This window comes from Sesamum indicum, linkage group LG12, assembly GCF_000512975.1.
Source record: "Sesamum indicum cultivar Zhongzhi No. 13 linkage group LG12, S_indicum_v1.0, whole genome shotgun sequence".
Classification (NCBI taxonomy): domain Eukaryota; kingdom Viridiplantae; phylum Streptophyta; class Magnoliopsida; order Lamiales; family Pedaliaceae; genus Sesamum; species Sesamum indicum.
In genome coordinates, this window is record NC_026156.1 from 1,161,558 (window position 1) to 1,186,380 (window position 24,823).

Here is a 24,823-nt window from a genome sequence, read left to right on the forward strand (position 1 = left end):
AATCATAAAATCTCAAACTTAGCCAACTAAACTAGTGAGGTTACTTGTCATTTCTATATGTGGAGCCTTTAGGTGCCAAAGAAAGTAAATTAATTCTCCAAAGACTTTGTTTGAAGCTGCATCTCATAGGTTGGTGGTCATTTCAAGTTCATTGGCAACTTCTCTAACTTAGTTCTGTTGAACTAGGCTTAGGATTGTTATACTATGTTAAATGAAAATTCTCAAATTTCAAACGAGGAGATTCAGTTAGGCAGGTGGAGGCAGCTGAAGAAAATAGGAGCAACAAGAGCAAGGCACTCAGAAAAATTACCCTGCTACATACCCCTTGCAATTTCAGGCTTCATACCATCAATTTTATGATAACGCACTGCAAGCACAAGGACACCCAAGGTTTTCACTGGTCTACTGCAATGAATACAAGCAAAATGAAGCCTATCTAAGTATCAAAATAGAAAAAAATGAGCTTATCTAAAACTACCAATGTTAAATATTAACAAAAGAGAGCTGCCTTGAAGTTGAAATGTCGCGTTCTTGGACTAAAGGAATATACATCTCAAGAGGAGGACCGCATGCAACTATGGCCCCCTTCCAGATCTACTCATTAAGCCATCCTGAAGAGTTCTGCTGAGAGAAGGGGCGGTATGGACCTGGAGCAAAACCTAAAGGGCCAAGTCGGAATGGGGGTGTTGGAGCGGGAGGATGATAACTACCACTTGCGTCCCGCATAAGTGGGCCAGGAACCGTGTTGCTCATTCGTGCGTGGTTTAGCTCATCCAAACGAGGAGCATATCGCTGCATTGCAGATGTATTCATCCCACCATGAGTGGAGTCTGCAGCGGGATTAAGTCGTCCATATGGGGATGGAAACCCAGGTCCAGGATAGGACGGACCAACAGTTCGCTGACCAAAAGAACTCAGTTCCTCACTTCTTATCCACCGGTCACTCGCCCTAAAACCGTAGTCATGGATAGGGCTTGGAAGATGTGTATGCCTGCCTATCATACTTGGACGTGTTTCAGCAACGTTCAAGTTGTGCCACTCCTGATTCCCATTATATCCAGTTTCAGAGTATGGCCTATATCTAGAGAAGTTCCTTTGGTCGTACCGCTGAAAGTCATTCCCCCCAGAGTGAACTTGCAATGGAGTTTCGAGATGTTTGGGTGAATATGTTTCCAGTGACCTACGACCAGGCACATTTGGTGACGGATTGCAGGAGATAGGGCGCCTTTTAGACTTGTCTTCCAGAAACATATTATCTGATTTTCTTTTCTTTTTTCGTTTGCCACCAAACTTCTTTGAATTTTCTTCAGAATGATTCTTCCCCAGGGTGCAATTCTTATCCCATTCAGGGCCACTGCTGTCATGTGGCAAACCTTCTTGGTGACTTTTAGTCACTGTGCCGTTTTGTTCCCCATTTTCAGATTTATCTTGGTGTACATCTTCGCCTTTGTCAACAATCAGTTCATCACGAATATGACATTCCTGCAAAGGCTCAGGGACATGCATCTCATCATGACTTTCCTCTGCTCGATCCTTCTTTTGCGCCCCAGACAGGTGCTGTTCAGCGATAGCCTTGTGTTTGGGCGTCCAATCTGGACAGCTCCAGAGATAAAGTACAGGTGCATTCACGTTCCAGTCCTCGATTTGTTTGTCATTTACATCAACAGATCCAGGTAGATAAAATGCCTAATAGGTAGAAACCGTGCTAGAGCATTAGCATTTAGCATTCACACACTAGGAAAGCCGGAGATATGTTCAGAGCAAATACAGCACAATCATGAAAAAACTTACCTTGCCAACAAACATCTGATCATCCTCCCAGATCAGATCATACGGAGATCCCTTTTCATCTAACCTGATCAAGAAAAAGAAATCAAAATTAAAGCCTCTCAATTTTATTTGCATTTGCACATTTTTCTATTATATCAACATAGTGAAAAGTTGAAAGCGATACCGCTGTGTCTCCCTTGGAACAATAAGGATTAGAAGTTTTGGTCTGAATTCAAGAGCTTTATTGATGAATTTGTTGGCAAGGGCCGCATTAACACCAAAAGGTGGGTTCAGCCCGATAATCTAACCAGAAAGCAATCAGTTATAACAATCTGATGGACATGGAATTCTGAGCACAGAAAGAGGTATTATTCTCACCAATTGCGACCCATCTGGCAACTCATCTCGTTTTACTCCCATCCAGTCTCTTCGTTCAAAACTAAAATCATTCTGTAAAACAGACAAACACGAAAGTAAATCCAAACATGCAGATGCAATAAAGACTAGCAAATAGAACCACCAAACTTTAAATTTTCAGTTGCTGGAAAAAAAATGCATCTGCAAACTTGCACAATGAGACAGTTTAACCCCGATGCAACATAATCCAAGCAATTCCAGTCGGAACCCTACGAAGATCTCACAATTCCCAGGACAACTCGATTTTAAAGAACAAGTTATTGTTAATTTACAAATGTGCACCATATAATGGAGCCTAAGTTAACACGTATGTCATGAATAACAGAATAAAAAACATAATATGGAGTGTTCCCATACAGAAATAAGATAACTCATTGATTTAGAAGATATTTATAAGTCAAAAGAAGTTCCCCGCTTCATATATTATTGGGCTAGAAAAATGAAGCCATCCAAATGTCAGGCAACAGAGTATAAATAAAGCAATGTTTTATCATAGCCAGAGATGATTGATCAACAATCAACAGCTAAACAAGGATGAGCACGTTAATCCAAAACCACCATCTCTGCTATAGAATCACTTTTCAAAACCATCACCACCAATCTCCATCCAAAGTGGCCACTATCCAGAAAAGAGGAAATATGAAACAAGATATGTTCTCCACTGGCATTCAGAAACCCGTTAGCCATGCAGGCAAATCTATATGTTGAGCAGTACATTACTCAGGGGAACGAATGGTGGACCTGTAGTCACTGTAAATTGTTGCATTTCAGGGGTAAACGATGTTCAGAATGCGAGAAAAGGGGAAAACAACTAAGAGAACCACGGGTCTCCATGCAGAGAACTGAATCCAAGAATTGTTTTTGCCTCTACAGAATTGCCCCCAGGGCTCGAGCCACAGCAAAGGGAGTGATAGGTTAAAGCCATAGCAAAAGATGCCAGGAAAAGATCGTATTCCGCACCATGCCCATAAAAGAACATCCAGGAGGATGTCCCGCCACAACTTAAAAATTTGGTCACAATAGTTTCACCTTTGGCCGAAAGGTGTCAAAGTTTTTGAATGAGCATCTCTTTCCCATCTCGTCCAGCTTTTCTTTCATGAGGCAGCTAAAATCATTCGAACCGCAAGCAAAATCAACTAGCTGTTCAAAGAAACAACAAATATCAAGAAGCTAAAAAGATTAATACATAAAAATCAACAGAAAAGATTAATAAATAAAAATTCTCTAGTAGCTATTCAGGGAAAATTGCAGTTTTTGGCGGGTGGCGTTTTGGGTCCTATTCGAATTTGTCTTTGCAATTGGGTCCTGTGGTTTTTCAAAATTTGCGAATTGAGGACAATCCCGGCCAATTTCTCTGGGCAAATCACATATGATGTGCACATGACCTGCTAATTCGGGATTTCCAGCCAATTTATGAATTTCCGGCCAGAATTGTCCTCAAATGACCAATTTTTTAGTTGCAAGACCAAAGTGCTAAAATTGATTTCAAAAGAACCAAAATTGCCACACCCTACACTTACAAATTAAAATTGCAATCTTCCCGTAAAGATTGATGTCAGCTGTAGGGTTGTAAAATTTTTAACAAAAAGGAAAAGCTACCAAATTTATGTCCTTAATCACAAGATGTAATTTAAGTTACGAAATCTCCCCATGCCCTCTCTATCGCACCCCTCCCCCCATCTTCTCGGCATGCATATGGACTTGAGAACAATACCTTGCTCTACTGGCGACCACAGATTTCAAGACTGGTGGCAGTAAACTGAAAAATGAGATAAGGGAAAAAAAAGGAGGAAATAGGAAACTGAAGGCAGCAAAGGTGTGCTAGGGCAAACCAGAAATGGTAGAAGTTGCTATGCCATAAGACTGGTCATGAAAAGATTAGAAGAAACATGTGTTGCTCTTCAATCAGACTATGGTAGTTAGAGGTTCAGGTCATGTTAATATACTTAATGGTCACGTAATGGAGGATTTTTTTTTAACTTCTGTTTCCTTTTTTTTTCTGTTTGGGCGGGAGTGGGGATGAAGGATGGGGGAGACGCATGGAGGCACAGAATATAGTCCTTCTAATGATAAACCAAAAGAAAGTGTATTACCATGTCACCATCTTGAATGTACCAATGGAGCACATCAACTACCTGCATCGGGAATCACACCATCAACACACAAAGAAAGTAAAACAGGTCAATGGCCAACATGACAGGCTAATAAATATAAAAACAATGCCACCAGGTTCTATGTTGGAACAGTGGGCTAAATATGTCTGGTTCTCCACCTATCCAATGAAAGATGTCTATTCTTTTAGTTTATTTGTCCCAATAAGTTTGACATGGACAATAGACAACAAAGATAAATCAAACTAAATCCTGCGACAAATTTTGGAGGGTCGATTTATTTGTTCCCTTTCCAACAATATTTTCCATCATAAGCCATTTTGAGAAAGGACAATTCGGGAAGAAATTGTTATAAACTTTGTTAAATCCTAACAGACGTGAAATGGGATATCTTCTGTGGCATGGAGAGAGTATTTTTGCATACTGAAGTACATTGCTACTTTAATATATATGTGTGTGTGTGTGTGTGTATATATGTGTGTGTGTGTGTGTGTGCACAAGAGATACAGAATAATAACCAACATAAACTGAATACAAGAGAAATAAGCATTTTCTGTCCCAAATTTTAGACAACAATTTCTCTTAAAATCAATAAACAATAATTCCTTAAATCTATCTCCTAATCAAGAATCGCCAGAAAACATTAACCAACCTCTTTCAGTTTATCCATTTTCGTGAAATGGCGACCAAAGGATGTGTAGCGCAATCCATATAGAAATGGAGCAAGATATACTTTCAGCTTCTCCTGCAGAAACAGAACAGCTCAGCACTAGAACTCAGGCCTCAAGACTAAGAAAATTCACTGTCTCCAGAGGGCACATGGGACACTCAGAAAATTCAAAACATATTCCTATTCGTTAGTGCTTCCACAATGGGAACTTTGAGTTCACAGCATACCATTATTCTAAAATTGATTTTAGCTAAAGCAACATGCTTGGATGAATATGGTGCCAAAGGAGATTTTAATTAGCCGAATCTCTTTCTGAAATCAACTCTCTCAATTCTTCCTTCAGTTAAGTTTGAGTACAAGCTTACACTTCATTGTGCATCATATGTAGGCAACTTAGAGCAGCTAGTTTAATGGCACCAGTTTGTTCCTCTTCAAGCTATTGTATGGGAATGTACCTGAGGATGTTGACTGTACAACAGGTCAGAGTCTCCAAGACTCCAACAAGAACTGCAGGTATCACCCCACCTCTCTAAGATGGCCTTTCACTTAGTTATCCTTTGTACTATCACTTCCCTCAGAAGTTTCCGGAGCGTCCAAAGTATACTTGAACATTGAAATGTGTCAATAATTTATTCCTCATATATTACATCAGTTGCTTTCCTTGGTGAAATCAGGCCCACTCTCCATCTTTCAAGAGCAACAGGTAGCATATTCTGATTCACTTCCTAAGACGGCATTTTCTTGCTAACAATCCATTCTTGCAGCAAGCATGGTGGTGTGAGATGATAAGAAAACAAATAACACAATGCTTCACTGGAGATGTTTAATTTTGCAGACATCACACAGAAAACTGTCCATAACTAACGAACATGCAAAACCTTAAAATATAGGGAAGGGGCACAGACGTGAAAGAAAATAGACAATTCAGTTAGCTTTCTACATCAGACACTTACTTTCCATCTCAACAACTGGACAAGTAGATCATTGCCACAGACTGCTTTGGCATCCTGAACACTGCCACCTTCATCCAATTTTTTCAGTGCCGCACGAACAGCCTGCAGTTAGAAGATAATTAACTTCCATTAAGATTAAATGATCTGCAGAAAACATTGATCACATACCTGAACAGCACCCTCCACTTTCCCCATTGTAATATTGTCTGCAGAAAATTTTGAATATTGAGAATGTGTAGATGGTGGTTTATGCCTTCTTTTAACTTCATTGAGTGTTATTGAGGATGAAGCATCTCTCATCAAAGTCAATATTCTGAATTACAATGAAAAATAAAACAGGGAGGTTAGAGTAATAAAACTTCTAGCACTCACATATCTAAATCTGGTAAAGAGTGGAGTTCTAATAATTTTATGTCCTTGTAAATAGAGGTGCAGTCTAGGGGTTCGGAGAACAGAGGATAAAACACATTAGGAGTTCACACCTTTTTCTGGTATCAGCATCAAGAGTCAAAGTATCATTTACAGTTTTTGCTACAGGCTTGGCCTTCTGCGTTCTCTCAGGTTTACTAAGAACATTTACCCCCCTGCTAGATTTCCCTGGTCCTGAATCCAGGCCACAAAAGGTGGCATATAACCTATGGCCTAAAGATATCTCCCCTTCATCAGTTGCAGATTCTTTTGACTTCTCAAGATCATTTCTGTTTGAATCCACTTTCTGCTTTTTGGAATACTCCTGAGCAGGCAATTTCTCCACTCTTTTTCTTGAGAGATCACCTTGCTTTGCGCTTGAAGACACCTTGTCAAACACTTTTGGTGGTTTTACGGAAACTCGTTTCCCCACATTACTTTCCAAAGCTGAAGTTCTTTCCTTCGACAGATCCTTCTTTTTGCTAGATTCAAATGGTAGCTTTTTCAGTTTCTTTTGCTGAGGACCTGGAAATTTTATATGGTCCCTAACAGGGGTGGCAAAATCCGGGTCGATCTCATGTTCTCTGACAAGAAAGATAAAATTAGGTAAAACGAATACCATGCTCGATCAAATAAAACCAAACTAAAAAAAAAATCAAGGACCCACAAACAGTAGATCAAAATACGGTTGGGAATCAGTCCGTCCCAAGCTCTTTGTATGATTTCTCCTGCCTCGTCCAAATCCTTTTCACCTGGAATATCACTGCCAATATATTCGGAGCTCTTAGCTAAGAAAACAACTTTGAAGCTAAACCCAGATGAACAGGCAAAGAGAACTCAGATCACCTTGGCAGACATTTTCTATGGTATGCCCTTGGACAACGACGACAAACAGCAAATTGCAACTCCGGATTTGACCTCACTTCCAATTCGTTACAGACATAACATTTATGAGCAGGGCAGGCAAACTGTTCCCCAGCAGCAATCCTTTGCTCGTGGTCTTCTGCAGCAGCTCTATTGCCAGGATGGAGAAGTTTAGCCACACAGTGAGGATGATAGAAGTGTCCACAGGCTCCATTAACACAACAAAAGACCTGCAGATAACACGCCAAATCCGATAACATGTCAAAGAGACATGGTAAACAGAATCAAGAATAACAGAAGAAAGATTGTTTTGCAAGTGAACCCACCAGCAAATTGAAGATAAAAAGTGGATTCATAATTGGACTTGAAACATACTAATTGATACGAGAATGCCGACGGAAGAATAAACACCTAAAACTGCGGGGAAGGGGGGGGTAATTCAAGCCATAAATGCACGCCTCGTTTCACTAACGTGCCCTGATACTGAAAGTGCACCTTCATGATAGCCAAAACTAATCACAGAAAACACCACGTAGTTCTTGAACATAAGAATCTAAAAGGCATAAGTCGAAAAAGTATGAAGGGAAAATGAAATGATTTGACGGTATAACAGATGGCATACATCAAGTAGCACATTTAAAATCTGCGTCAGAAGAAAAAATGAGCGAATAAATCTCAAAAAACGAAAATGAAATAAAAGCAACCAACAGGGGCTTCACCTATTGCTTCATCATGGTTCAAATATTAAAGAACTAGTCAGTAAAGGGAATTTGCTCTTTAGTGCATCTGACAAGAAAAAAGCCTTTCTCACAAGAATGACTGAACTCCAACATTGTGGAGCACCTTGTGAAAAGATGATAGTGAACTTCTGATCGATCACATACCTCAGCACCAGATGATTCATCAGAAGATCCTAATTCCCCACAAGCAAAGCACTGGTGCTTCTTATACTCACAATTCTTACAATAAAAAGGAACATTTTTAATCGCCTGCATTTAAAATCACAAACGCCATTAGAGTTTGCCACATGGAAGCAAAAACCCCAAGGGAAATAATTCTTATAAGAAATTTGGAGGAGAAGAGAGAAAGTAGCAAGAAAGCATACTTCTAATTCTGCATCAGTGAAGCCCAGAGATTCACAGTTAGATTCCTCACCATCTTCAACAGTTGCATGGAATGACCTCATGCACTTGCCTTCGCATCTAATTTGATCACGGGACACATTTTTCATAGAAAAGAAAGAGTTGCATTAACTAATTAGACAATCTGCCTTAATGTTGATAATATATACACACAAATATATATGGCAAATATGCAAAAGGTCGTAACATACAGATGAATATGAATAAGGCGCATCTACATGCACAGTTATGATAGTTATGATATGCAACGAGGGCGCATACACGAAACTGTAACACTGTTAAAATTGATAAAAACGACAACAAAATCAATCATGCACTTAAGAACTACTGAACATAACAGTGTCCTGAAAAATGCATAAATGCCTAAAAGACTCTTAACACCCCACGCCATAGAACTCTTTCAGTAGTCAATTTTCCTTCATGTCCCCTTTGCAATACAATTGGCAATTCTATTTAACAATTGAAGGCCAGATGAAAACCCAGAAGTATCAGTTTCTACATTCATCCTCCAAAAAAGAGACAGAAAACGTAGTGATATTAACCATTCTGATGCTTAACCCCTAACCATAGATGAGGCCCCAAACACAACACTGCATAATTTGGTGAAAGATAATTGTACAAATGAAGAAAACATGAAATAAAACACAAAACATTAAACACCATTAGGAGAAAGATGCATATGTTCATGCACGGAAAGACATACAACAGAAACAACACTGCTGGTCCTGATCTAGAAGTCGTTTAGTGATTATGTGGAGCAGACAAACATGAGCAATCTGCATAAAAACTCAACACCTAAACTTTCCAGACATAAAAAGCTACAGTTGAAATGACCATTGGGCCCCAACCTAGTGACGATTTTGTATTTTTCTGAATTTTAAATAAAACATAGAAAGAACGACCAATTTCATGTTTATATGAAATCCAAAAATGATTTGGTCAGACATTAAAAATGCGCATTCTTGTTTCTATAATGAAATTTGAGTACATACAGTCATCGACCCATTTAATTTTCACCTTTGCTATTTTTCTCCAATTTTAAGTATCAGAATCCTATCATAGAAACAGGACTTGTCAATCATAGCGTGTCTCTTCCTCAAACCATGCTCTTAAAAATAAAATGCAACTCACTAAGATATACCAGTATTCCATAATTATATTCTTCCCCAGATCACCATTTAAATCAAGTTATCTCACTTGCAGATCCATTTTGAAATTTGCTGCTGTTTTTCATTCTTAATCTTCTTAATGAAATCTATGCATATTCCCTTTCTTCAGCTATATAAATAATGAACACTGATCTCATAATAAAAATGACATACAAATAAGAACAGGTCAAGCATGGATAGGCATGAGATTTGTTTTAAAGCTAGTGGAGCGTGCATGATACTATTACACAATAAACCAAGATAAGTATTAGCAACTGGAATGCTTAGATCTAAAATTAAAGTCAAGATAACATACATATATATATGACCACCATTGTCACAAATTGCACAGACTGAGTCGAAACAATCATCCTCATCAGACTCATCATCTCCATTCTCATCCTCTCCATCCTCATCATCTGCATTCTCATCAATCGTGTCAGACTCCTCCTGGTCTTCATTTCCATTAACATCCTCAACAATAAAAGGAGGCTTTACATCCTGGCAGCAGCACATTTACATAATTAAGTAATTTACGAATCATGTTGTCAGGCTTATTTTATATGTTTTTAGTGAATCTGCATGTGAGTGAGTGAGAGAGAGAGAGAGAGAGAGCAACCTCGTTAGAAAATTTCCTCTTCCTGAGCTTTTCCTCGAGAAATGTATTCAAAATCTGTTTAAAGGAGGGGGGTATGGAATTGTTAGGGGAGATAAAATTAACAAATACATGGAAGTTAATCAGGAGTCCAGTCAACCTCATGCTCCAGAGTAGCATCAGCTCAGAAAATGGACAATTAAATTGTATCATCCTATTTAATGTATTCCAGGCTAAATATTAGCATGTAAATTGACAAAGACAAAGATTGAGATGGGACAACAAAATAAGAATTTTGGGAGAATTAATGACCTTTACCTGAATACCTAGAAGTTAACTGTACCCTATCAACTCCTCATTATAATTCACATAGTTAAGATGGAATGTATGCAGAATGATATCACAAAAACTAACATCATTGCAAAAGTTCTGATTTACTAACATAATCCAACAAGGACAGACTACGAACCTTGGAGTTCGCTAATGCTTCATCCCTCTTAACAGCTTCATTAATTAAACACTTGTGATTTACTAGATCATCCTCCGAAGGCCTTTTCTCGAACATGCTAAAATATTGCACAGAAGTTTGAGAAAAATGAATACACAGAGATATCTAAGATTCCAAAATTCAACATTAACCTGAATGTTTTATTAAGATGGTCCCACAAAGCTTTCTGCGGACGCTGAGGATTCCACTTAACGAAGTGTAAGAAATGCACTGTGATCTGAATTGTTCTAATTATCTCGTGATAAGCTTTTCTTGGCTTCAGAAGCTTGATCCAGCTACCCTCTACTGATAACACTGATATCTCAGGCTTCTCATGCAAAAGAACAAACTTCCAAGATATAACCTGCTTATAAATTTTCCGAAGCCCATTATCCGTTTTTCCACATAAGAAAATCTGTTGTAGCTGTCCATCATGAGTCTCGCCTTTATTCCACACCACAGGCAACTCGGTGAAGGGAACCGACTCGTCATCACCAGAGATAAATTCATACTCTGATACATTGTTTACAACTGTTTCACCTTCATCATCTGATGACGCCATCTCTTCCTTTAGTTCCCTTGATCAATATCACTTTTTTCACAACCCTCGCATATTGTTACGAGTTGCAACTAATAGCAAGATCTCAGAACTGTAGCAAGCAAATGGAAACATAATCGACATTGCATGTCAGTACAACCTGGTAATCTCAACTATTACCTACTTCCCTACAGTGTAAAGAAATTCATTATGGTATATAAACTCTTGAAGCAAACTCCTAAAATAATTTTACTTTCTTCCTTCAAGAACAAAAAATCAAAGAATACAAAAGGAAAGAAAGAAAAAGGAATTACTAGCAAGAATCGATACCCCTAAATTGCATACGTCTAGGGGCGATAAAGACGATTCTGCATAAAATAAACGAGACAAAACATTCAAAATTATCCTTTCATCCATTCAGATCAGTGAACCATAATTCTCCGGAAAACCAAACACAACTATACACGGCAATCCACAAAAACAAACTCCAACAATATTCGCCACTCCAAGGCACCGCTACTAGTTATGGACGCCGACACACACAAACACCATCAAAATAAATTAATATATAAAAATTAGGGTTTAAACAAAAACATTGATAACTCAGCAGTAAGTTAATGACCTTATACCATTATACAGCCATCAATTACCTTATTACCATTAAACATCCACCGAAAGATGTACCATGAAACTCAAACGAAATCGAATAATAAGCGAATAACCCTAGTTTCTCGGGATAGCCGTCGGCGCCCACAATTTGCCTCTGTTCCCGGTGGGAGGATAAGCGCGCGTGATTCGTTTGAGCCCAAAACTAAAACTTGGAATCCGATTTGGTGCAGTATACTATATTAGAAGGGAGCGGGTACTGGCTGAGAGTACGTGGCCGTTTCTTGCTTGGAAACAAGCAACAATAAAATTAATTTTTTAATTTTTGTATTGAAAAAGTATTAACTATTGTAGCACAAAAATAAATTTTCAATGTCTGCTTAAAAAAAAGAAATTTCGAGTTATAACGCTTCATGTACCAAAGTTTGTAAATAGGTGCAGTATGAGTTAATAATTCACGGGAATTTATTATTTATTAATATATAGTGTTTGGCATATTTGATTAAATAATAGGGGGTGTACTTACAATTATACTGACTTTTATGGAGAATTTGTTGTAATTTATAAAAAATATATAAATAGAGATTTGAAAGAAGAAAAGGACCCACAAAAAGGTTTAATTTATCAATCTCGCCCTTTGGTTTTGGATTTAATAACGTTATTTGTTCCAATTATATTAAAGTATCAACAACAGTAAGTTAGCAATATAATATCACTAGAAACATCAATATTGTTTATAAAAATCACGATAAAAAGTTACGCATATACCAAAAAAAATGGACATCATTGCACAAATTGTCATACTTTTAAACTGCTAATGGTGGTTTCTACAAACGGCAGAGATACTACAACTACAAATATAGCAAACATTATAAATGACTTGTGTAGACAAACTATAGGGATGCTTGCAAGAGTTTTCAAAAAGCGTATTCAGCTTATGGTTTAAAAAAAAAATATACTTTTTAAGTGTTTTGGATGTCACTTCTAAAACTTTTACAAAAAGCATTTTTCAACAAAAAACTAAAAGCACCTTAGAGAGTGCTTATTTGATTTTTTTTTATAAATAAATTTCAACTTACTTATATATTATTTTACTGTAATTATGATAATCTTAATTCAAGCTTACCATCTTTATAATTTATTTTCTAAATTTTTCAACAAAATTGATGTTAAGGTGTTCAAATAACATGAATAAGTTAATGATATTATTCCGATAAATAGAAAAAAAAAATGTGAATTAAATTGTTATAATTAATTAAAAATATATATTTTTTTCTATGATGCAAATTTATTTATAGTCTATGAATAAAAAATCATATTACTTATAGTCTATGAAAAAAAAATTATATTACTTAAAATATTATTAAATTAACATTAAAATTTTAATAATATTCAATATTTTAATAATATAACAATAAGTATTCGTATAAATTAATACGAGATATATTAAATGAAATAAATTTTTTCTAAATTATTATTTAATTAAAAAACAAGTGCAAATATTAAAACAAAAATGATATTCCTCTAATATATAAAGACAAGATAATCAATTAAACTTGTTTCAAAGTAATTTTGCCTCAAAAATTACTCAATTTTGCTTTTTATATTTTCTACAAACACTATACACTTTTATTTGTTACAACTTTCAACCTTTAAATGTGATTATCCCTTTTAGTTAACTCTGTCAATCATTCAGGTCAGTAGGCGAGATGATAAACTTCAACCTGGGAAGAAGCTTCAAATTTTAAATGAAACTTAAAATTTGAGCCTGAAATTTAAAGCTCTACTTGCTTAAGCTCAGAATCTGAATCCCAATGATTTCCCAGCTCACACTCGAACTGTATTAGTCATAGAGAAAACAGACGACCGCGTACAAAAATAAACCTTTAATGCTATAAAATTGGCAACATTTGCTCCCAAACTGAAGAATGGAACAGCTCTTAGCAGAACTAGAAACATATTTCAAAATTTCCCCCCCAAAAAATATCATTATTGTAAGCCAAGATGACATATTCTCTTTCTTTATAAACTGAGAACATGTATCTGCGTATAACTTTGCAACAAAGAACTTACCCATTTGAGCGGACTCACCTACACAAGTATTCCTACACTTTTATTTATGTTGTGTTCTAACAAAATTCTGCAACCACTATTCACTTTGTGGTTGTCTCCCCTCATTCACAGGTGGTGGAGCAGATGTCGCAGTATCAGATGGCAGATCATCTGCTTGGGCAGAGATTGCCGTATCAGAGACTGTATCATCGAAAGTCATGTGTGATATCTCAGAAACAATCGAGCCATCATCTTCCCCACTGATTGACGGCTCTGGTGATGCTTCATGAGAAGCTTCTGTAGCAGGGGATAAAGAGTCATCAACAGGAAGCACAGGGATCAGGCCAGGAGTTATGGCAAGAGCTGTGGATGCAGAGCCATTAGTAATAGGTGAAGCTGCTGCATCTGAAATAGATACAGAAGCAGGCGACTGAGCTTCGTCGACCGAAGGCTCTGGTGATGTCCCACGACTAATGGTAGAAGGGGACGCAGCAGCAGACGACTCCGAGTCTTCCACAGGCTGCTGAAGGCTCCAGTACATAATACTTGCCGTGAGAGTAAGAATCATTTTTTGGTTCACCTGTCAAGTACACAGGCAGGAGCGATATCAAATATAATGTTGTCACAGTTGCTTGTTTACAAGAAATTTTAAGGATCACACTCTGGGGCCTCCTTGTAATGTGGGATACAAGGTATGGAAACGAAATTTGAACTAAGGGGTAGGACAGTGTTTAAGGTTTGCTAAAACTCAAGCCAGCTTTCTTAACCCACCCCCCAAAAAAAATAAAATAAATATCCAAATCTTCCCGTCCTTTTATCTATTGAATACCAAGGGAGGGATATCGTGATTAATATCAGTAGTTTGTTGCATTTGAAATCAAGTGTAAAAGGCTGCAAACCCCTGCTATTAGAAGTAACTAGAGGCACACAGCAGAACTTGGATCCTTACCTCAATGATATCCTCAGGCAACAAGAAAATGGAACAGCCAAGCTTTCTTGCAACACTGATTATATAGGTAGCATTCAGCTTCTTCTCCTCATCTGTTCAGAAGATAACAAAAGTCAAATTCCCATTTACGCTTTTCAAAATTTAGACGTAGCATTGACCACCTCATATGACAAATCACACTGAGATAAGCAAAGGAAAAGATCAACATATGTAGTTACGAGATCGCAGGAGAAGTCTGCGTTGAAAACTACTGCTCCATACATACCGTCCACCTTTTCCAGTACATACACCCCAAAAATGGCATTCCTTTCCTAGCACACGTATTAAAAAATTGTATTTCCCCTTCATTGATGAACACTCCCCCCCCCCCCCCTTTTTCCTTTTAGGGGGACGCACGTCAGAAGCTTGTAACCATATGGCAATCGTACTTACAGATACCTTAGCTATAAATGCAAAATATTCTCAGGCATCTTAAAATTTCTGCTGCCAGATATCTAATGAAATATCACTACAACTTTGAACTTTTGACTGTTTAGGATGTCTGTCAATTATAAGACAACGAAAATCATCCAAGTAGATTAAGCAAAATTTATTAAGTTCAAAAGTTGAAATGGCAACTTACCACTTTCACCTTTGGTTACAAGGTTCCAATTAACAACGCGTGGCTCAACTGCACTAAGAAGCTCAAGAAAGAATAGTCCATTTGAGAGGCTCTTATCCTACATAAGCATTCAAAAATTCCATCATTACCAATCAGCAAAAGGGAATATGATACCTATAAGACATGCATGCATATACAGACTCGTGTGCTTGGTGAAGTATAGCAGCTTATTCTCAACCTTGAAACTCTCCATTTGAGATTTTCTGCCTAAACTCTTTACTTTTCTATTAGCCCAGTTCAGTATATCAGCATCAGTAACCTCCCTTCCTTGGAAACGCGACCTCAGTTTTTTCAGAAGTTGAAGCATATTAAATCTCATCAACTGCCAAAGGAAAGCTGCAAGGAAACCAGTGCCGAACATACTTGAGAGTTGAGCACTATCATCCATTATTTAGTTTAGTTTCAGCTCATGCAAGTGTTCAAAACATTTATAAGAAATGAGGACAAAGTAACCACCTCATCAAGTAGAATAAGAGTTACTATGTAGAAACTTGGAGAACTTTTGGCAGAAGACATTCAGAAAGCAAAAAAGAGGTGTTTAAACATCATCGACTACCAAAGTAGGAAACAAATCAAGAAACGAAAAGTAGGCCTTGAAAGTCACTAGAAATCAGATACAAAAAACTACGCTGGGACACTTCATGCTGAAATATTATCAGAAGTTCGTACATGTACTTCATATACTGGTCTGCTCATCTGGATACTGCAATCCTGCCTTTTATGGGTCTCAAAAGAGAATTAATTATATCAATGCAAGGGCTCTAACAAAAAATACCAGAACTAACTTTTGCTTTTCAAATTCCTTTTACTCCATAATAGCCTAGAGCATTTTGGGCCTAACTCTAAATTGAAGTTCATTCATTCTTCATGTCTTTTAACTTTTATTTTTCAAAGAAAATAATATCTTTGAACACTTGTAGCATTGAGAACTGTGTAGCTTTTGTTTTCGTATTTATGCTGATTTATATAGTAAGTTGCTTGCACCTTTTCCAGAGGTGAAAGTACAAGGCAATTTTCGTTTTCTGGTTACTGATGCAATGAGAAAGCCAAATGCATTGGCCAAAGCCATTCATGATTGAAAAAGGGCCTTAGCCCACTGATCAAAAGAATGAACAGAAATTGAAAAGAAAAACTTATGGCTGGGTATCGCTATCTACTAGGTTCTTTTATTTTATCTAGATTGCTGAGGAAAGAGGAGGATGCAATACGGAACCACAATTAACACAACTTAACACAGGCCCTGGGGAAAGTGCTTAATGCTGTGCTAATTCATCTACTTGGCTCAAGACTTAAACTTCTGGAATGGATTTGTAAAATTCCAAACCAAAAAGAACCTAGTCAAGAAGGCAAGTAGTTACCAAGTATGAGCTTCTTATTCCCTTGCACAAAATCATTCCCAGCTACATTTACCAGGGAGAGTTTCAACAGCTTTCCTATCCGAACAACTTGATTGCAGTTCTCTACTTTTCTAAATGGCATTTTTATTGGTGGTTTTGTTGCCTGCTTCCAGTTGACAGATCCTGGAGCAACTTTATCCAGCACTTCCAGGAGAACCCACCTGCGCACATGATATGTTTGATCGATGTATGTTGATGAAAACCAAGATGACAGATATCAGAAAGTGAAACCCAAATGGCAAAGCTAGATTCCAAAACATCAAAAGAGCTGTTGTCCTCTGTAAAGTACGAAAAGCAAAACTCTTAAACAAATGGGTTCCTTTGTAATTTCATGTGCATAATTGTGTTATAAGTAACTTCATAAAGCTGGAACACTAACCCATTTCTGACATCCTCAAACAAGTTGTTGACATAAGAGACACTTCCTAGGCTGTTTATCCACAGACGAAAACACCTCTCTTCTCTAGACATTAGCTCATCATCTGTCATCATCTCTGCAAAGGAGACCTTTTTGCTGTCTGTGGACAAACCATTCCTGGGTAAAAGAAATCAGGTACAAAGTCCACAGACTTGAGTCACAAAGATATAAGAACCAGATACGCAATAAATGCTTATAACTTAAAGAGACACATGAGACCAATGTTTATTATTTAAAGATACGAAAACAAATAATCTCAACAAAGGTGAAATTCTTTCAGAGATGAGACAACTGCACAAGAGTACCGCATCTCACATAATTGCACAATATTCCGAGATTTACCTCCTAACAGGAGAAAAATTAGTGCACTGCTGGACTATAGCTTTTTTATCAAAAGTATCGACGGTAAATCACAAACGCCGCAAATAAGTTCAGTACATACGAGCAACGTTTCAGTGGAATAACTGAACATCTATAAGGTATTTGTTTGAAGCAAATAGGAGAGACTATCAGTTAGCAATGATGGTTTTGCCTTTTTGCAGTCAAACAACAACAACATTAGCTCCTTAAAAGAATTCATACCACTTTGTAAAAGCATAATATAGCTGTAGCATCCAATTCCTTATCCATGTCCAAGAAGAAAATTTTCTCACCTCTGGTGGAATATCTGTGCAACAAAAGCAAGATTCAAATTACTTGAGCCTTCCACAATATCCTTGGGAGTTAGATATCTTTTGCAATCCATTTTCTCAGCATGCTCAAGAACCAAATTGGCCCTTTCAGTGGGATCCTTCGTATCTAAGGTGGCAGGACTGCAATGCTCCGGCGCAAGTACATTAAGCAGGTAAGTATACGCTTCCCCATCCTACAAAACATGACTATGATAAAATCATAACAGCTGAAAATGTTTGTGAACTATAAGAGGAGCAAAAAGCTCACTGCTATCTGATTGATAGTTAAATGGACAACCATAATCCTAGAGCACATCATGAATAAGCAAAAGAGGCCCAAAGCTAATCTCAAACTTAGAAATAAGCCAAAAAACAGAAGTCTCAAATCCAGTCATTCTCTCCTGTAATTTTTACACTGGGACCACATTGCACATTTAACATAATCTCTAAAATGCTTCCATAACACCTCCCTGGGGGGCTTAAGAAGCATAATGAAATCCTGTCACCGTCAACCCAATCTCCAACAGAAATTAACCAACATTCTTACAACTCAAAATCAACTCTATAACATGGACATACCTTCAAGTCGGAAGAAAAATTTGTGACAGTTTTTTTGTAGCCTGCTTTCTTGAGATGGAAATTCATCCACTTCAGCAGAACTTTTTCGGGGGCAAGTCCCATAAGCTCCTCAACGTCCTGCATATATTAATGACACTTATCAAAGCGTGCCATTAGGCTGAGTTCGAAGCTCCCCATATTGGAAAAAGAAAAACCCTGCGAATTACTATGATTAAAAGGAAACATAACCAATTACATTGTTGTCCTCAACAAGTTCCAGAAGTTCGGGTGTCTTTCTGAGGTTGAGATCTGCCAATAGTTGGATCTGAAGATGCCACACCAATGCAGTGGAAAGAGTTTACATCAGTAAAGATCAAAGAGCACAACTATCCTTTGCTATATTCTACTCATTATAGTCAAGAAGCCTTGCAGTATCTCTTCCTTCCTTCTTTCATACTAAAGCGAACTGAAAACGAAGAGATTTTATGAAGCCCAAAGGTGCTAACCTTTATGATCTGAGAAATTAATCCAAGCAGCAGATGCGGCTGCAAGGGACGAACAACAAAACATAAACATCTCAACAAATGATTTAGATATAAACCCTTATCCCGCAAACTTATCAGCACATCAGCTCAACTTACTCTTCCTTCAACAAGATCCTGAGTACCAATGTTAACTACTGTGCATCCAATAGCCTTAGCAGAGTTGAGACACAGTGTGTGATTCTCGTTTCTTTCCCATGGATTGAGTACTCTTTTCGTGTTAATAGCCCGATCGTCTATTGTGCCAGGTACTGCCACATTGATCAGCTTACTGCAACAATTTCAAGAGAAAAGTAAACCACCAGAAACTATCAAAATCAAAGTAGTTAATTTGGAATACCAAAGCTGTAAGTTAAAATACCATAGTAGGACTCCATCCTTTGCAAGATCAAATAAAGCATTTGAAGCCGGATCAATTGGAAGGAATTGCTTCAGAAATGGGTCGTCCCTGAGGTAGCTGTTAATATGTGCAACATATGCTGACTTTTCAGGCTCACTAATAGTGTGAAGAAGGGTGGTCGTGGTGGCCTTCAGGAAGGACGAAGAGTGTTTTGGATCTCCCAATTTGGTGTTGGCTCTACTTTGTAAATCCAAATATGACTGCTTATCCAAAGCAACAACAAAAATGTTACCGACTGTCTGTCTAATCTTACATCAAGCAGAACGAGTTTAAACCCAGTCTCCACTTCACTAAAGGCCATTTCCTCTTAAATATTGTCATGATTACAACCCAGAAGCGAAAAATTAACCTAACAATATTTATATAGCCAACTTCTAGTCTGTTTACAACCCAGAAGCAAATTAACCTAACAATGGATAAGGTGCAAAAACACTTACCCTGAGGAAGCCTTCAAAATCTACCTCATCATTCATATCAGAGTGTGATTCTCCCAATCCTTGCCTAATCTCCTCCTCATCAAATATGCCACTGAAACGCTTTAGTTTTACCATCAGAGATGGCAAATCACCAACTGTAACTTTACCATTTTGATTCTTCGTTGATATGAACTAGCCAAAGAAAAGATAAATAAATAAATAACGAAGTAAACAAACTAAACACAGCACATATTCAATAAATTAAATAGAAATGCACTTCAACTGGCTATCAATTCTCAGATGCAAGAAACACACAGATAATGCCGATAAAATTCCTCATTGATTTAACAATAAAAGTACATCACCACATCGACCAACACCAAAATTAGAGATTCATATACAGTAGAAAAGGGATAAAACGAAAGTTTACTTTGGACTTGAGGGTGCGAAGCTCGACTTGCGTGAACTGGCTCTGAAGCCATTGATCGGAAACCAAAACTCCAACAAAACTAGACATCTTCTTCTTGCCCCCGCGCTTCCACAAATCGCGGGGAAATTCCTCCAAATCGCACTAAAATCCGAAGTGGTTGTCTACCCCAGAATCCAGAATTCCCAATCTCCGTCTCAATCCAATCACGCCAATATATGCAAACAATCCATGCAAACAGAACCCGATACTCCACAAATCTCGGACGAGTTCCCTTGGGTCCCCGCCAAAACCGAAATCGACAAATTCAATCTGAAGAAAAAACAATTGAATATGAGTCTAAAACACATCAAGATTCTGAGAATGGTCAAACAACGATACGATGAAACAGGACGTGGGATTGAACAGTTCTCAATAGTACATGCATACCTGTCAAGAAAATCCAAGATTTGCGCAAGCCTTTTTCGATCTTACCTTTCCCTTATGAGTTTATTGAAGGTTTGACTGTTGGATATGAATTTCTGAGCGTTGCTTACAAGAATGGAGGTGGAAGCGCAATTGCTTCGATGAAGGGCAAAGAAGAGGAGAGAGAGATTTTTGGTTGTGGACACGCAAAGACTATTTGGAGGAGGAGCCAAAAAACAGAAGCCAGTTAATACGAGAGAGTGTATGGAGGCCCAGTATCGAGAGAACCCCACGCGGCGGTGTTTCGCACGCTCTCTGCTCGCCCAACACCTCATCCCCTTATTTACACCTCATCTCCTTATTTCGTCACTTTTTGTGCCCGTCTATCGTTTAGCCGCCCCTACCCTACCCTACCCTACCCGGATTTTCTTCATCACTGCTGCCTATTCCTATTACTTACCTATTATTATTTATCATTTTACTTTCAATAAAATATGCTCTACTTTCTTATACAACAAGTGTTAAATTACAACTAGCTTCCTAATTCTTCATCTAATTATAAATATTTTTTTACAAATATCTTTTATTTTATAAGTTATTTAATAATTAATTTAATTTTTTATTTTTTTTATAATAAATTGACCGAAATATTTTTATAAATTAAAATTTATAATTTTATTTTTTTTCGTAAAATAAGTGAAGAGCAATAATTATTTTTTCCTTTACCCCAAAGACTAATTTTCCAAATAAGAACCAAAATATTTCATAATGTCTGGATTCGTTTTTTGAGTGTTTTATGGAGATAGAGAGAGAAAAATAAAAATAAATAAGTGTGTGTTAGAGATAGTATGTATGTTTGGATTTATTTTTGAAGATAATTTAAAATAAGTAAAATATGTTTAATGTTGATTTCGGGAGACAAAAATTATTATTCATTGTCAAATCATATTTTTTTTATATATATTTATGTATATGTGTGTGTATATACATATATGTATGTATTTGTGCTAAAATAATTAAAAATACATAAATAAAGTATTTTTGAATGATGACAAATATTGAGTATATTTTGACTTATTTCAAAAATAATTTAAAAATAAAAACAAATATAGTGTTTATGTTTTGAAGTATTTTATAAAATTACTGAAAAGTGCATATGAATTTATCTATATTTATTATTTACCTATACTCCCACCTAAGTCATCACCACAATTAATTTAATAAATATATATATGCCATTTTGTAGTGGTTTTTTCTCCGTTCCGAATATGTATCGTCGATTTATTAAGTTCTGAGCAAAAAAATAAAAATAATCAGGCTTGAATTTTATACTTAAAAAAAAAACCATTATGTGTAATATAAATTACGAAAAAATCGACGCTATACTATCAATGAAAATTTCCGTCGGACCTATTTATGTTTTCATCTTCATTTAGTTCTTTTGAGCAATCATTATAGAGAAAATTTGTTTATATATATGTATTCTCAGTAGCAATACATGGATTTGACGTCGCAGTCAAATATAAAATATAATTTTATTAATTAATTCAAATATATTCTCGTCTTCATACAAATGTATACAAAATGCATATTTTCCACTTAAAATAGAAAATTGAAAATGAAAACATAAAGAAAAAGAAGAGTTTTGACGACGTTGAGGGTATATTTGGTATTTTAGTTTCACCAAGAAACAAATTATAAAGCATAGAATTGCGTAAACCAATAATAAGTTGTACGTTTTTTAATGAGAATATGTTACATAATTACACTTTAAGATAGGTGGGGGAAGTCGATGTCGTTTTTATGAATACAGGCCGAGCAACAATAGAGATCCTTGTGGGGCTGCTTCTCTTTGCCAACTTGAATTTTTGTACAAATGAAGAGTTAGTTTACCGGCTTGTTTTACTCAGATCCGTCTGGATAGGCTCACAACACAATCAATTATATTTGTTATATAATTGATTTATAATTCAAATATAATATTCCATCATTCAATAGATATATCCCACTTATTAGTTGATTAGTTTAATTTTACCAAATTTTGATTTGAATTAAAATTATTTCTTTTTATCATAATAACGATTATTTCATAGAAACCACAATACTAATTTGGAAAAAATATAAGCAATTATTATGATATTTCAAATGAATAAATTACTCCACTACTAATTTATGTCGAAATTTACATAATCCATGTAATATAAGAAAAACTGCCGCTATAATATCAAAATAGTTACTGGTCTTTGGTCCTAATTATCGGGATATTAATTTCTATGAGTTGGTACATTACAGATAATACTTGAAAAAAATGAACTTCAATAAAACCAAAAAGATTTATGTTACCAAATTATGACCAGCAAACAGTTCCAAATTGTACTACTACATTCAAAAAAAAAAAATATTCAAACTGTACTATTTATTTTGATGTGCATAAACATAAACTGGCACAGAAAGGCCCTAGCGGCTCATAAAAGAAGAAAGAAACAAAAAGCTTATGGCACCCTCCAGAAGGCCCAGGACATGTCACGCCTATGACGTCCCTAAGAGATTAAAGATGTCCCAGCCCATAGTTTAATTAGGCTGGCCCAAACAGTGCAAGAAACCCAGGAAGAAGGGATGAAACCAAGGACATCCCCGATTTGGACCATGGTTGAAGCCCGACAAAGTATTTGGTTCAAAAGGCTCACACACATGGCAACCCACTCTTCCACGTGACACATCAGCATCCACTTGGACCATATCAGCTGTAGCAAGGAGGACTCCCCTGGCGGCTAGGACTCCTTGCAGATGAGAAATTTCTCCGGACAAAGAGAACTCCTACTAACGTCAATCTAACTGTGAATAAGGACGACCTATTCCTTATCCTAACCATTCCAACCAATCTCCACGAATATCTAGGGAGTGAGATAGAGCTCTAACTGATGGGGGCACTCTCCTATAAATATAGCCTTGGTCCCTTTAGGTGGGGGACACCCCTCTCACTATCTAAACACCTCTCTTACTCTCTGAACTATCTCTTAAACTCAATCTAAGTATATCATCACGTGTTCTTATACTTTTCACCAAATTTATTAACCAAATATCGATTCTTAATTAAATTCACTTACAGTTTGCTTTATTTCATCTCAAATTCAATATTAGGTGTCGGAGTGCTAACGCATTTTTTGCAAATTCCCCCTTCAAGATCCGGATACGGTTCGGCCCAAGTTTCAAATAATAGTCCCTATCTATTGAACTCGTGCATTTTTTGAATGCATCATATTTAATACTGGTTATATTAATATCTCAACAACCCAAATATAACTCTAATTTGTGATAGAAAAAACCTTTATAAATCACAAAAATATAAAATTGATTTAGACTTATAATGAAAAAAATAATATTTGAACATTATATATATTAAAGAAAATTAATTTTATTGTTAAATACATTTTCACATCTGAAGTATGCATTTAATCATATTTATGATGAATTTTTTCTTATTAATTTATACCCATTAAAATATGTTTATTACAATGATTCCCCTAAAACATAGTTTGAATTATTATAACAAATCTATTTAAAATAAGAGGGTATTTGGGTGAGCTTATAAGCTTTATGAAACACATTAAGATGTTTAGGAGCTTATAAAATGCTACAAAATGTTTGATAGACTCTTTAAGAAAGATTTCATAAGCTATTCTAGAAAAAGTAAGGACTTGTCAACTTATTTCTAATATATTAAGAAATCCCTTTGAATTAATTAAAAATTTGTCATTACTAACATCTTATTAGCTCCATAATTTTATTTTATCCCTACACTTCATGAACTCATTCATAAATAAAATTCAACATCTTACAAATTCTAAAAATATATTACAAAATGTATGAACTTATAAAATCTTTTATATACGCTTAGCCAAACACCCTCATTAATGTTACTCAAGATTTAGGCTTAACTGCATTTTCCTGCCCTGTATACATGGTTAGTGGCAAAATAAGGGTTGTAGATATAGGGGTACCAATTAATTTTTTCGACAATTATAGGACTCCGCCCACCAAATTTTAAAAGGTGGTCGGAATTTGTTGAGGTGGACAAATATAGAGTTTTTTAAATTGGGAGGAAAGCTATTTAGATATTTTTTTTAATCTCTTATATGCCGCATAAGCACTTATATAAAAATAAGGTCAAATTGCATAAAAACAAGCTTCGAATTTATATTTTATACTAGCTTCATG

The 24,823-nt window shown here is 36.3% G+C and overlaps 2 protein-coding genes across 2 annotated transcripts; both read right to left on the reverse strand.

Moving 5' to 3' along the window:
• LOC105174921 (protein ENHANCED DOWNY MILDEW 2) lies at positions 266 to 11,931 on the reverse strand. Its single transcript, XM_011097176.2, has 19 exons — positions 11,754 to 11,931; positions 10,718 to 11,215; positions 10,548 to 10,644; positions 10,103 to 10,156; positions 9,800 to 9,984; positions 8,299 to 8,395; positions 8,078 to 8,182; positions 7,176 to 7,423; positions 6,997 to 7,092; positions 6,404 to 6,913; positions 6,090 to 6,234; positions 5,922 to 6,023; positions 4,951 to 5,043; positions 4,281 to 4,322; positions 3,217 to 3,327; positions 2,149 to 2,220; positions 1,955 to 2,073; positions 1,792 to 1,855; positions 266 to 1,686 (listed from the first exon to the last, which is right to left on the reverse strand). Exons 2-19 carry the CDS (start codon positions 11,125 to 11,127, stop codon positions 595 to 597), a joined length of 3,642 nt encoding a protein of 1,213 aa, XP_011095478.1. The 5' UTR covers positions 11,128 to 11,215; positions 11,754 to 11,931; the 3' UTR covers positions 266 to 594.
• On the reverse strand, positions 13,510 to 20,887 carry LOC105174922 (fimbrin-1). Its single transcript, XM_011097177.2, has 15 exons — positions 20,630 to 20,887; positions 20,204 to 20,512; positions 19,795 to 19,965; positions 19,319 to 19,557; positions 19,057 to 19,228; positions 18,922 to 18,960; positions 18,672 to 18,740; positions 18,437 to 18,553; positions 17,840 to 18,051; positions 17,148 to 17,303; positions 16,730 to 16,929; positions 15,550 to 15,707; positions 15,333 to 15,429; positions 14,711 to 14,802; positions 13,510 to 14,341 (listed from the first exon to the last, which is right to left on the reverse strand). Exons 2-15 carry the CDS (start codon positions 20,288 to 20,290, stop codon positions 13,859 to 13,861), a joined length of 2,292 nt encoding a protein of 763 aa, XP_011095479.1. The 5' UTR covers positions 20,291 to 20,512; positions 20,630 to 20,887; the 3' UTR covers positions 13,510 to 13,858.